Here is a 15,068-nt window from a genome sequence, read left to right on the forward strand (position 1 = left end):
CAGGGGGCATGCAGGAGGCAGCCGATCAATGACTCTCATCATTGATGTTTCTATCCCTCTCCCTCTCACTTCTTCCCTCTGAAACCAATTCAATTAAAAAAACACATACAAAAAATACAAATAGAACAGTTTTATTTGATTTCTTAATTTTTTTACCCTTTTTTATTTACCTTTCAAAAGAAACATTTTAGTGATTGTAGGTACATGATAATCTAATTAGAACTGAGTGATTATGGATCAGTTTGATGTGACCTAAACTGCAGTAAAAATAATTTTGGCAAAGCAAAAAAATAGTATGAAGATAGTTTAGTTAAAACACTAACTGAAAAAAGTTGATCAAGGATTATAAATGGGTTATATGTGTAGAAAATATTATCCTTTTAATGATGGAATGCTTTTGTTTGTTTGTTTTTTAGATTTTGAATACAGGGTTAATGATTCCAACTCAGTTTCCGGTTCCTGTACTGTGAATAGTTTATATTTTAGGACTTCTGTGTGATGGTCTTTATTTTTCTCTTCTCAGGAAACTGTGGCTGCTGAGAAGAAGAAACAGACTGTTGCAGAGCAAGTGATGATAGACCACCTGTGTAGGTGCGAGGTCATCACTGGTGGTGGGAGTTCATTCAGAAAGTTCCTATTCAATTTTTTTTATGCCTGACAACCCATATCCTTGGTCAATCAAGTTTCTAACTCAGACATCTTCAAACTTTCTCTGTTCAGTGTCCTCATAGAGTTTAGTACTTTTTTTCACAGCACTCCTAGGCCAACAGACATATCCATTATTTCCATTTATTAAATAATTTTGTCTAAAAAACGTAATGAGTATGTGCTTCCTAACTATTTAATGGCTATTTGAAAAATACACATAAATTAAAAGAAAATATGGGTTTTTTTTCATTCTTAAATAGCCATAAGTACTTACTAAAGGGATGTTTACACCTTTTTGGGTACTGCACAGCCTCTCAAACCTTGGAAATGTTTAGGATGTTGCTACCCTCACTTTCTGTTTCATATGGCACTTGCTTTTTACCACAGGACTGCAGAAAGCCCAGCTTTGCAAGATGAGCCATCATTGAAGGAGGGCATCTTACTGAATCTGTGAATTAGTTTGAGCTGGTAGTTCATGTGATGTCCAATAAATATTAAGTACTGTGTTTCCCTCAAAAATTAAAAATATCCTGCAGTGTCCCTAGGAGTTCCTTGGGGCACCCCAGAGTGAGTTGGTGTACAGTTTGGGAACTGTGAGACTAACTATAAGAACTGTAAAATGTAATCTAAGTTTCATAACTCTTAGGAAATGATATGAAGTTTTAGCACCTGCTGTGCTAAATTGCATGACAACATGCAAATATTGCAAGATTTCAGAAGAAACTTGAATAGCCTAGGACATCTTCCAGGAGGAAGTAAGACAAGTTTAGCTTTGGAAAAAATTCTTTAATTAGGTGGTGGAGAGAAAGAATGATATTCTACATGCATGTTTTTCAGTAAATTGTTTGAAATAATTAATTATACTTACAGTCTTCAATTATACTTACAGTCTTCAATGCATCTCCTCCCATTATCTCATGAACTCACTTTAGTAATGTTTCCACTCCCACTGTACCACCACAAGGTGATTATTCATTTAACATCTGACAAATATATAATTCTGGTAGCAGTGTAAATTTGCATTTATATATGGGCTTTTTCAACTGCTTACAAATACGTGAATGCTAGCACAATGTGTTATCCCATTTAATCATCAGACTTTGTGTTTTGTTGACAGGGCTGTAATCAGTGATCCAGAACAAAATTTAACCACTGAGAAGAAAGAAGGTGTTTGTATCCTTCCAGATTCTAACATAGCCCCTCTTCGATGTAGGAAGAGAACACTACATGAAACAAAGTAAGAAGAGTTTACTTATATAAATTGAGGATATAGTATTTATACATGTATTTTAAAAAATGTTATTTTGTGTCCAACTGAAAAGTTTTTTGTTTTTTGCTATTTAAAAGGCAGTGAATTTTTTGAGTTTAGAGTCTAATCCTTACACTTTAATATACTGGGATAAAGTTTGCCCTCTAGCTTTTCTATTTGTAATTTAGGAATAACAGCCACAACCTTAGGAGATAATACACATCTCCTCTTGTGTAAAATGCATAATGCAGTAACTGAATCGTTGGTATGTACACAATATATATTGGCTGAATCTCATTGATATATAATACATTCAAAGTTAGTGTTGTTTAAAAGTTATTATTTTGCATCTTTGTAGCCTATAAAATCTTTAGATCTATATGGACTTTCTCACTCCTCCGGATGTATTTCACTTTAATTTCTCAACAACTTCACTGACTGTTGACATCTAGCCTCTGCTTTAATAGGCATAGAAAATCTATCAGTTCCTACAGTAACACTTTTATATTTTCAGACAGCTGTAATTGTTGGGCAGTTACTATCTTATAACTTTTATATTTTGTTCTTATTCTTATTTTCTGGAAGCTTTAATTTTCATAACTTTAAATATTTGAATATATCATGTATTAATTTCCTATTGCCTCTGTAACAAATTACCAAAAGCAGTATTTTAAAACAACACAAATCTATTCTCTTACAGTTCTAGAGGTCAGAAGCCTAAAATCAGGATCTTGACAGGATGCATTCCTTCTGGAGGCTTCCAGGAAGTATCTGATTTCTTGCCTTTTTCAGCTTCTAGAGGGGGCTGCTTTCATTCCTTGGCTCATGGCCCCTTCTTCCATTTTCAAAGCCAGCTATGGCTGGGCAAGTCTTTCTCATGTTACCTCACTCTGACACCCTTCTGTATCACATACACCTCTACTTCCCTCATAAAGACCCCTATGATTGCACTGAACCTAACTGGATAATTCTGGATAATCTTCTCATCTCCAGGTCTTTAATCACATCTTCAAAGTCCTTTTATTGTATTATGTAAGTTAACATATTTACATGTTCAGAGGATTAAAGATGAACATCTTTAGAGGACCATCATTCAGCTATCACCTATAGTAATCTCTCTTTTTTAAAGTAAACTTTTACTGAAATAAAACATATTCTCACAAAGTGTACACATTTTAGGCGTACAGCATATGAATTTTCATAACCTGAACAAGTTTCTAGATCAAGATATAGAACAGTACCAGTACCCCAACGTCCCACCCTTTGTGCTATCTACCAGTTACTGTCCATTTCCTCTGCCACAACAGGTTGAGTGCTCTATCTCACTTTCAGATTATACACTTAAATGAAATCACAAAATTTAAACTCTGTATCTGGCTTCTTTTGTTTAACAATATGTTTGTGGGTTTTATCCATATTATTATTTGTAGGTGTCCTTTATTTTCATTCCCGTACAGTATTTTATTATATAAATATACCACAATTTATTTATATACAGATGCGTTTGGACATTTGACTCTTTATGAGTAGTGTTGCCATGAACTTTTTGCATGCCTTTTTGTGAACATATGTACTCATTTCTGCTCAGTACCTACTTAGAAGTGGAATCGCTGGACTACTTAGTATGCATATGTTCAGCTCTAAAAAACATTGCCAAATAGTTTTCCAAAGTAGTTGTTGCAATTAACACTGTCATCAGTAGCAGTAAGAGGGTGCCAGTTGCACCACAGATCTGCTTGCACTTGGTGTTGTCTATATTTTTAATTTTAGTTCTTATGGGGATGTATTGGTAATTTTAATTTACATTTCACTGGAGAATAATGAAGTTTAGCACTTTTACATATGTATATTAGTCATCTAAATATATTGTTAAGTGAAACTTCAAATTTCTTGGGTTATCTTTTTCATACTGGTTGTGGAACTTATTTATATATTCTAGTTATAAGTCCCTTTTCAGTTCTATTTGTTGGACATGTATTTTCCTATTCTGTGGTTACCTTTACATTCTCTTGATCAGAGTTCTATTTTTTTTTTTTTAATTATGTTTTTATTGACTTCAGAGAGAAAAATGGAGAGGGAGAGAAGGATAGAAATATCAATGATGGGAGTCATTGATCAGCTGCTTCCTGCACGCCCCCTACTGGGGATTGAGTCTGGAACCCCAGGCGTGAGCCTTACAGGGAGTCAAACCATGATCTCTTGGATCACAGGTCAGTGCTCAACCACTGAGCCATACTGGCCGGGCTGATCAGAGTTCTTAATTTCAGTGTAGACCAGTTTGCCATTTTTTTCTTTTGTTGTTAGTATCCTTCGTATCTTCTTTAAGAAGTCTCTGCCGACCACAAACTCATTATTTCTCTGAATTATAATGCCATTTATGTTGTATATCAAGTTGTTATAAATGCATGGTAGGTTTCTAGGCTTTTTATTAGCTTCATCTACTTGTAATATATTCTTGTACCAACATAATTCTATATTAATTAGTATTGCTTTAAATTAAATATCTGCAGCTTGTTTATCTTCAGTATTGTCTTGGCATACTAGGCCCTTTTCTCGTAAGTAGAAATTTTTGATTTAGCGAGTCTAGTTCTCTGAAAAAATCCTATGAGGGATATTAATTAGAATTACTGAATTTATGAATTTTACCCCCTATGCCCCTATTCACTATTCCCAGAAGCAGAGGAGAAAATTCTGCTTCATAGAATTAGAAGCAGAAGATTGGCACATGCAGTGCAACCCTTCCTCTTGTCTTTTCCTTGGGAGTTAGCTGCCTGCAGAAGTACACATACTGTCCTATGCATTAAGTTTTACAAGTCCCTCCCCAGTGGGAATGAGTGGGTTAGTTTGTTTAATTATAGTGTCAGGGGCTTTGCTTCTTGTTGCTGCATTCTTAAGCCATGGTTGCCAAAGGCTTTATCAAGAATAAAATTCATATTTTTGTCTTGATCTGCTTAATTCTTATTTTTGTATTGGTTAAGAACTTGGGTAGATTATTGGTGCTCCTTATCAGGTACCCAAAACTCCAACATGGAACTTTCCATTTATAATATAAATGCCTATTTACATCTTTTATCTTTTCAAGGAGGCTCTAGGCTTCTTGAAGCTATTACTTCAACTTATCACTGTTAAACTGAATTCTGTTCACCTTTGAGAAGCAACATAATGTAATGGTTATGAACAAGGTTTTTTTCTAGCTTTCCCATGCACTAACTCTATGGCTCTGTAAAATTTATTTGTGAAATGGGGATAATAATACTTACTTCATGGAGTTATTGCAAGTATTCAATGAACTAATACACATTAAAGTGATTTTAATAATAACTAGTGTCTAGGAAGTTCTCAATAAATGGTAGCTATTATTAGTGCTATTATTTTCTCAGCATTTAGAATTGTTTGTGGCACATAATGGGCATTCAATAAACACATTAATACTAATGGATTAAGTTGAATTGAGATGACCAAGCTTTTATGGCTCTACTCTGTGTTCACAAACTCATTTGGACTGCTGACTCTTGTTGGCTGTATCTTGTTTACCTTTCACAGTGACCTAGATTTTATAGAGATGAAACATTTGAAGATCTTTATGCGCCACATACACTTATTTGCTATTTACATCATTGCAATGTTATTACACCTGCAGGGAATAGCATAAGACTGTTTAGGAAGGTGAGTAAAGATATATCACTGAATCTTCAGATTTCTTAACATAAAAGAGATTATTAGTAGTAGGGTGCCAAAGTGTGTGCATTGGTGTTTTGCTTCATATTATTGAACAGGATTTTATGAATAGCAGTTTTTGTGAGATCATTCAGTGCTGTCTGAAGGCCATAAAGATTAAATAACTCATCTGAGGTCTCACAGACTGATTTCAAGGCTAAAACTTGTTCTAATATTCGTTTCCACTCTTCTTTTATTTTGGTACGGAATATTTTGAGCCACCCCCAATTGAAAACCTGACTGATAGTGGCTTAAACAAGTTAGGATTTATTTTTTATATTTAACTAGCTGCTTGGAGTTTGTTGGTTGCAGTTCAGCGGCTCAGAGATGGCAGAGTTCTGGGCTGGCTTTCTTGAGATTTTATTGGCCTTTCTGACATGGTTGCTTGATGTCTATAGTGGCTGCTAGCATCACATCCCTGCCATGTTCACGGACAGGACCTCTTCCCACACCACTCTCTTCTCAGGACAAAACAAAATCTTTCCTGGAAGTTTATTGACGGAACTGGATCCCTTAGTCCCCTAAAACTGAAAAGGCTAAGAAAACAAATTCTTTGGTGGAAGGGAGGCAAGAAGGATAGGGCTAGACGTGCCTGCGGGGTTAGCCCCACAGCAGAGCCAGTCACAAATGTGATATCTGCATTCAATGTTTACTTTCATAGCACTATGCTACTGCACAGTCTAACATAAAAGTCACTCGCGCCTTACATACTGGATTTCAGGATTATTTCTTATGTGTCTGCTACAGGTAGCAATCTGAAAAAATAAGAGTTTTATGCCATCATCTTAATGCAATTTGTGCACTTCAAATATTAACTTTTTTCATACTTTTATATCAAATGTACATAACTTTAAAATAATTGCTGACAAATGTGTTCCTTAACAGGATAAGAACGCATTCTACATTAACCGAAAACATGCTTTCTCACAAAGTGCAATTTGATGGTAGGATCATATCAAGGTGATTATGATTTTGTTAAATTTTTTAATCCTATGATTATAAAGTATATTCTATTTTCAAATAGACACAACAATAGTGAGATTAATTAAATTTGTCACAAACAAATGTAAATGTGAATTTAGAACAAACATTTTTAGGTAATATATATCAATCTGTTACAAAAATTATAGAAAGTATGAACCTAAAGAAAAGTGTTTTAATTAGAAGTTATTTAAAATGTGATTCTAAAATGTCTTTCAAAAAGAAATGTAGAAGTGAGTTTTAAAAAGGTATATATTACTACTAGAAGATTCTAAACTATTGAAAAATTAACCTTTATGTAACTTTCTTTATGTAATTTCATGTTAATGGCTTAAGTTAACAGTAGATTATTGGTAGATGCAAGAAGATGACAAAGATAATGCTTAAATCTCTTTTCTCAGTCTTATAAACTTCCAGTAAAATGTAATGCTACTTGATATTCTTTGTGTACACTGATGGTAAAGTGTTGTTGTTGTTTTTTAAATTATCCTGTTTGTTTAATGATTTTAAACTTTCTCAGACAAAGGATAATAAATGTATATCCTTGAGTGGCTTCTTGCAAGCTCTACATTTTAAAAAATCTTTCACTTTATCTTAAAAGTCTGTATCAAATCAGCAATCTGTGTATCCATATTTATATCAGTGTAAGCTAAAGATTTTCTCCATCTAAAATCGACACTGCAGCAAGCTGCAGCATGTTTTCCCAGTGTCATCCCATAACCCTAGCTCATTGCCATGCATTTGAGGAAGTTAATATCCCTCTGACATGATGATTTTAGCTTATTGTTTAATTAGAAAATTATGGTATTTGAAAACCTTTGATGTGATTCTCTTTTTCTAGAAATGGACGTGATGCTTGCAGAGAGCTGGTTGGGTTCTTTTTCCTTCATGACCAGTCCCTTACCATTTATGAATATCGGCAATTTGGGAAAAATAGGTATGCCATAAAGCATTGCTACAACTCTCAAGATGATTACTTCTGAGAGAAGCCAAATAACTTCACGTTTTTGTCATTTAACTTCTAGAACAAATGTGCTTCCTTTTATTCAAAAAAAAATTTATAGTCATCAGCGTGGACGAAGAAAAGGAAAGCAATACCAACTTGGCGATTTTTATATTGTAAGTTAAGTGTGTGCTTACACAGGATTTAATTCCAGATGTTGGATTTCGTGGGATCCTGTGGGGCTGGAGGAGCGGGGTTTCTCATCTTCAGCTGATTCTCTCTCCTTCCTGAGCAGGGGCATTGATTTGTGTGAATGGCCAATGTTTGATGTTTCCCTGGAGGTTCTGCCTGTCCGGCTCAGACACCATTGGTCTGAATCTAAGGACAGCTTGTATTCCCAGTAACACTACCTTCGGCCTCCACCCAAATCCCCAACAGAAGCCCAGCAGAGCTTGTCTCGGTACTTTTAAAGGCTCTACAGGGCTGTGCCATTGAGTAAGGGGCTACTTCAATAGCACTAGGAGTAATGCTCCACCTAAAACAGGCTTACCTTCTGAGGACGCATAGTTTTTGGTTGTTGGCCCTGGAGCTGTCGTATAACTGATAGCCTGTCCCTGTGATTTTCTCACCTTGCGCAACTCCTGGCATATGTGTATCACAAGGATTCCATAGAACGGGTGGCTCATAGAAATGTTACAATTTGTATAGTGCTCCTTCATTTTAAATCATTATATTCACGTGTTATCTCGTGGTTACAATGCAGCACTATCCACAGTCATTCATGTAACAGATATATAGTCATAGGCTAAGCACTGGAGAGAGAACAGTGGGTAAGTTAGACCCATTCCTTGCATTTGTGGAGTTTAGCCTAAAGGGAAACATGGTCAGGTAAGAGGGGTAATAATTTAGAATATAGAGTGAAAGAGGCTTCCTGAAGGAAATGCCATCTAAACTTCACCCAGAGGAGTTAGCTGGGTGGGACAGGAAGACAGGAGAGGGTAGGGAAAGTCCGTCTGGACAGGGTTGAGGGCTGGTATTGTCAAGAAAGTAGGAGCTTATTAAGGGCAGCCTCTGTTAAAGAGTTACCCAAAATGTTATCATGTGGGGAATAAAGACCAGGTGTAAAGAACCAGATTGGACTGAAATATATAAGTTTAGGGAGGAGGTTGTGACAACCTGAGCTAGGCAGGTGTCTGTATCTGTGAAGCTAATTAGAAAAATAAAATTTTTAAAAAATCTTTAGGAGGTAGAGTCAATAAGATGTAGTAACCGTTAGGTGAGAAATTGAGAAGAGAACAAACTTTACATATCACACTGGGATTAAATAAAATATACATAGGCCACTCAAGTCTGCCTCTTGAGATCTGGAGAAAATCAGCTCCGACTCCTATTTCACAACGTGCAGAAAGGGTGTTTGACGCCTGTCCCCGATCGAAGCTACCTCTAGCTCTGGGTGCCGTCGCCAATAACTTAGCGTGGCTTATGATTCATTGTCACTGTTCCTGTTCCATGTCACCTGAAGCAGATGTGGAACTCTGCTCCCTTTTATGATTTCCATGAAAGAAAAGAAGGGAGAAAAGAAGTGGGGAGAGGAATCTGCACCCAAACCATGTATACGACGCTTTGTGTGTGTGCCAGACATTTTGAAAGGTGCACGGAGGGAGGTCAATATTGCAGCGGTGTCAGAAACGTAAAATTTATTAGATATTCCTATTCTTAGAAATATGCCCCTTGCGTCTTTCCCACGGTAAAGGCCCTCCTCTTCAATATTCCGTTTTGACTCCTTCCATCTTTTCCTCCTCCCTACAGTATTTCATTTCTTTATGCAGGAATATGCCACCTTCTCCGTCTTTCTTTTGGGGGTAGGAGGTATTTCTTCTGCTTTCCAGATGTTACTCTGGAACGTATCTTTTCTCTGTGCCCCACCAAGATCTTTTCCTAAACACTCCCTAAAAGAAGTTTTAGTGCCAGCTATTAGGATAATAATCACATAAGCATGCGCACATGCCCACGGACACTCATGCATAAAAAGTGCACCCACATACGTTCATTCACGCACATGAATATATAGCTTCCGATGCACTGACAAAACGCACGGATGTACCCTGTGCACACATGTACATATGCACGCATTTGCTTTTGTGTACATTCTTATGGGTATAATCCGACTACACAATTCACATAGTTTCTTCAACTGCTTAATATTATAATTTGAAAAGAATTTATATACGTTTCAAATAAAGGAGAAAGCACTAAGAGTTACAAGGTTTCTTAAGTAAGTGCTCCAGGGAAAAGGAGAGAAATCTCCATTATTTTCAAGAGAGAAAATTAAACTCCTTATTTTAAATTTGTATTTGTCCTCAATTGACCATAGTTACATGAGTGACTTAGAAATTAAAATAATAAAAATTTTCTAAGTAGATTAATAATTTTTGATTGGAATATTTTTTTAAAGTATGTTTTTACTGATTTCAGAGAAAGGAAGGGAGATAGAAACATCAATGATGAGAGAGAGTCACTGATCGGCTGCCTCCCGCACGGCCCCTACTGGGGATCAAGCCTGAAACCCCAGCATGTGCCCTGGCCAGGAATCAAACTATAATCTCCTGGTTCATGAGTGGACACACAACCACTGAACCACACCAGCTGGGCAATAGGAGTATTTTTGTTGAAGCCTTTATGCTCTACTTAGGTTAAAACTAGGTTTTACATTTATGTGATGTTTGTTATCAAATGAGCAGGTGATTGATCTATCACAGTTCATCAATTTGCAGTACATCTTTCTGTGGATCAGTAGCTCTATTTGGGAATGTCATGATTTTGATTTGAATAATTTATCATTCCTTCCTAAGATTCTTATAAAAATGGAGTTCTTATATTATTTTTTACATGGATTGTTAAATAGAAGATTATTCTAATTCTGAGATTGATTGGGAGATTAGTTCCTTTATTTTCCTATATTATTAGCTGAAGGCTATGTGATTTCTAAATGGTCTCTACAATGCTTTTTAAAAAAATTATAAAAGTATACCATGTCTCATAATCGAAATTGAATATTTAAAATTAGTATTAGTTGTATGCTACTTCTTATAGACTTTATAAGCTTTAAATAATTCATTTGTTAATTTTTTTTAGGGTGCAAACTTGACATTTTTAAGTTCTGATCATCCCAGACTCCCAAAAAGCATAAAAGAAAACACATTACTTATACTTCGAATCACAAATATTGATCAGATAGCTTTGGATTCTCTCAGGTAAGTAAGTCAAACTTGCATTTGTCATTTTGAAGGTAAGTGAAAACACTATTATTTCTTACCTTAAAATGAAATTCAATCCCCAAACACTTTGACTTTAGTTAGCTCAAAGCTGTACTTGTCTATTCTATGTGCTATCTCATACTCCATGTGTGGGAACGGTTACATTCGAGTAAAGAACAAAAATGTCCCATTTTATGTTAAAGGTACTTTATTAATTGGCCTTTGCTATAACACTTGTATTTTATGGAATGCTAATAAAGCAGTAAAATTTAAAAGATGAAATGCAGTACAATATTAATAATTTCCCCCACATTTTAGTGTGATGGGGTTTTTTTTAGCATTAAAAAATGTCTTGGGTCCTACATGTTAATAGTGTTCATTGATTGGTAATATGCATAATGGAAGAATAATGCTATGAGTAAAAAATGAATTTGAGTTGTTTCAAATATTTTAAATGAATTTGAGTTGTTTCAAATATTTTTATATATGCTATTATATGCTATTATTCTTTCTGAGTGTTTCTTAGTGGTAAATGTATGCTATTCCAATGAGTGTTTCTCAGTGATAAATATAATTCATTTTACTGTATTGCTCAAAATGAATGCATTTTTTGCAGGGCTTTCCAAAATAACATTTTTACCCTTCATACTTTGCAAGGTGAAACTGCTTTTAAATTTAATAGTTTTAACTATTTTAAAAGAACACTGAAATAGCCACAAAAATGAATATAATGCTTAAAGGTAGTTCTTGGAAGGTTTTTAAGGATTTTAGCTTTTGATTTAGCATAGTTAATCCTCCTGGGGATTAAGTCAGCAGGTAGAAAATGGGAGTCGATTAATCTCTAGGCACTCTTCCAACTTTGATGAGAGTTTCATTGAGTCTAGAGCAGGGAAAAACTTAGAGTTTCCATACTCAAGGTTACAAAACAGAATATACTTTATCATTGTGAACATGTCAATTGCAGAACTGATTCTGTGGAACATGAGGATGATATAACCAGACAAGAAGCCGATGACAGCCTGGTCTTCAAAGCCATTCAAGGTATGTATCATTTTACTGTATATCTCAAGTATTTTACATTTTTAACTGCTTTCTTTATAAGTAGTAAAGCAGTATTTTTCAGATGTTTCTTAGTTTTATGGCACCTGATTTTTATTTCTTATTTGCTTATCTTTTTTAAAGTTAATTATATATATATGTATGTTTAAAAATATTTTAAAGATTTCTCTTACTTTAATAATCCTAACTGAATAACTGGTATTATATGAATTATGAATTTAACAGTTTTAGAAAGAACTAGGTAGTATTGGTTTTATTCATAAATCAAATAAAATGTAACTGATTTTGTAATTTACTTCTTGTCTTGTGCATTAGACAATATCCTAAAGAGATTTGTGATGGCCTAGTGTAAAAGAAAAGATGAAAGACTGGATCCAAAGTCATTTGTTCTCTCTCATTCAATAGATATATGACTGCCATTCACTTGTACCTCTTTTTTCATCCCCAAAAAGGGGGAAAAAAACCGTTTTATTAACTTTTCATAGTTGTTGTGGTATATGTAGGCTTTGGACAGTAAGACATGTTACAAATTTTATTTCTAGAGTTTAATCTCCTAACTAATCACAGTATATATACTAGGCTCAGACAATTCTCTTGTTAAATTTCATAATCTAGAAGTAATCATAGAAAAGCAACATACAATTTATGAACTTTGATAAATCCTGATTTATAATTTAAAGATGATCAGGGAATAAAAAGACTAGAAATGTTTGAAAGTTGTCTAGGATTGATATTTGAAGTCTCAAATATTCTTAATGCCATTGTTAGTAAATCGTTTAGACTATCACGGTCAAAACAATATTTTTCACTGTTATATCTAGTGACATTTACTTCCTCTAATGTATTGTATTTAGTAACTACTTTAGTAAAGTTCCTTATATTTTCTTGAGATGGCACAAACTGCATTAAGTGAAATCATTGACCCACAAAGAGAATGCTAGGTGCCTAAGAACATCACCTCTTATGAATCCTGGAAGAAAGGGTTACTTTAAATTGTCAGTATAGGATAACACTCCAAAGCCGTGGTGCTATTTCACATATAAGTTCTAATCTGAAAATGACAAACTATTTTAGACATTTTGAACTGGTAAATTTAGAATGACTTGTCTGGTGTCAGTTTTGTAATTCAGTTGGTAACAGTAAAGAAAGAAGAAAGAGATGAAAAATGTAAGATTGTTAGATGAAGAGGATGCCTAGAAAATAAAATTGTATTTGTAACATTTAGGTCACTTTCATGCTGCTAAAGTAAAACATTATTTTCCTATGTTTAAAATATAACACTTCCACCACACAGTGGTGCTATAGTTCTGGTATATTGTCATGTAGTTTTATATACAGTATAACCTTCTTTATTAAAAGGATTCTATTTTCCAAAGTTTTTTTGTCAGTCATAACATATGATTTGGCTGACATTTCTTATATCAGTTACATCAACTTTAATTTTTTTACACAAGAAGCCATTGCAATTTTTTTTTGTTTTTTTTTTGTTTTTTAAATATATCTTTATTGATTTCAGAGAGAGGAAAGGAGAGAGAGAGAGACAGACAGAAACATCAATGATGAGAGAGTCATTGGGGATCGAGCCTGCAACCCGGGCATGTGCCCTGACCGGGAATTGAACCCCGATCGCCTAGATCCTACGTCGATGCTCAACCGTTGAGCCACGCCCGCCCGGGCCATTGCAATTTGATACATTTATGAATAGGAACTATTAGTTTCCATCTCTCCTCTTCTTAAACAGATGAGCTAAAAGGACAGCTGCATAAAAGAGGCGTTCGTATTTTGACTGGATTGGGAAAATACTTTCGACAATTGGACAAGGAAGGAAATGGACTTTTAGATAAAGCAGATTTTAAGCAAGCTCTAAAAGTCTTTCACTTAGAAGTGTCCGAAAAGGTATGTACCAGAGACCTCGCTGCAGTGAATGATTTATTATTCTTGGGGATAGTCTTCACTTCTCTACTGAAATTTTAGTGGTTCATTTACCTCTTCCTTCTTCTTTGCGCCCTGTTATTAGTGTTAAACCATCAGGTAACAAGTCCTGGTGATTTTATAAATTTCAAAATTCATTCCTCTCTCATGTATCTGTTAAGAGCTTATTAACTAGCCATTGCCCTAAGCTCTGAGAATATATACTCCATACTCTAATATCTTCATAGTGAAAGGGTAGAAAGATATAAACGATTACAAAACAACGTGATGTGTGTCAGGTAGAGAATGCTTGCTGAACCCATGGGATCAATTCCAAAGCAGGCTGTAGGGAAGGAGAGGGAAGGCCATAGAAGGACCCCTGGAGGGACCCTTGGATATATCCAAGCTGAATTTTAAAGATGAGGAATTCAGCAGGCAAGAGGGCAGGGGTGTGGATCAGACGATGGAGAATTCACAGAAAGAAGAAGCACCTGTGAAGGCGTGGAGGGGAGAGGGGGTGTGGCCTGTCCAGGAGTTGCCAATGGTTCATGGCCTCACCCCCCACCCCAGAGCCTTCACACTTACTGCTCCCCTCTGCTGTGAGTGATCTTCCTCTAGACCTGGGCGTGGCTGGATTTTCTCACCATTCAGGCCACCGCTTTCTCTACTGAGAGTACTGCCCTGACACTTCTGTCTCCAGGAGCACCCCATCTGATCCCTGGTCCTCTCCCTACCATTTACCTATTTTGTTTTCTTTATGCCACTTTTTAAGTATTGTCTGGCTGTGCCTGCAAGTAGAATGTAAACTCCATCAGGGCAGGGACCAGGGTGCTTCTAGTTTCCTGCTCTATTTCTTTTTTTATTTAGTTTTTTTGTTGTTGTATGTGTTTTTTTTGTGTGTGTGTTTTTTACTGATACTAGGAAGGAGAGAGAGAGAGAGAGGGAGGGAGGGAGGGAGGGAGGGAGGGAGGGAGGGAGGGAGGGAGGGAGGGAGGGAGGGAGGGAGGGAGGGAGAGAAACATCGATATGAGAGAAATATTGATTGGTTTCCTCCCACATATGCCCTTCAGGGATTGAACCTGCAACCTGGGTATGTACCATGACTGGGAATCAAACTTGACACCTTTCGGTGTACAGGATGACCCTCCGGCCAACTGAGCCACACCAGCCAGGGCTCCTGCTCTATTTCTAACACCTTCAATAGAACCTGGCTTATGGCAAGTGCTGAATAAATGCACACTGTATTAGTTGAAATGGGTAGAGAGATGGAAGGAAGGAAAAGAGAAAACTGAAGAGAAGAAGA

General features: G+C 35.8%; 1 protein-coding gene across 2 annotated transcripts in view; it reads left to right on the top strand.

Moving 5' to 3' along the window:
* The window catches only part of CAPS2 (calcyphosine 2), a 42,256-nt gene that overhangs the window by 11,253 nt on the left and 15,935 nt on the right, over nt 1–15,068 (top strand). For both annotated transcript variants that reach the window (XM_087814533.1, XM_016199054.2), the window contains 8 exons: nt 524–591; nt 1,766–1,885; nt 6,500–6,574; nt 7,437–7,532; nt 7,621–7,714; nt 10,674–10,792; nt 11,760–11,836; nt 13,596–13,750. In XM_087814533.1, coding sequence (XP_087670659.1) covers nt 524–591; nt 1,766–1,885; nt 6,500–6,574; nt 7,437–7,532; nt 7,621–7,714; nt 10,674–10,792; nt 11,760–11,836; nt 13,596–13,750 — 804 coding nt within the window. The remainder of the gene's footprint in view (nt 1–523; nt 592–1,765; nt 1,886–6,499; nt 6,575–7,436; nt 7,533–7,620; nt 7,715–10,673; nt 10,793–11,759; nt 11,837–13,595; nt 13,751–15,068) is intronic.

This window comes from Miniopterus natalensis, chromosome 2 (assembly GCF_054644295.1).
Source record: "Miniopterus natalensis isolate mMinNat1 chromosome 2, mMinNat1.hap1, whole genome shotgun sequence".
In the NCBI taxonomy this organism is placed as follows: Eukaryota; Metazoa; Chordata; class Mammalia; order Chiroptera; family Miniopteridae; genus Miniopterus; species Miniopterus natalensis.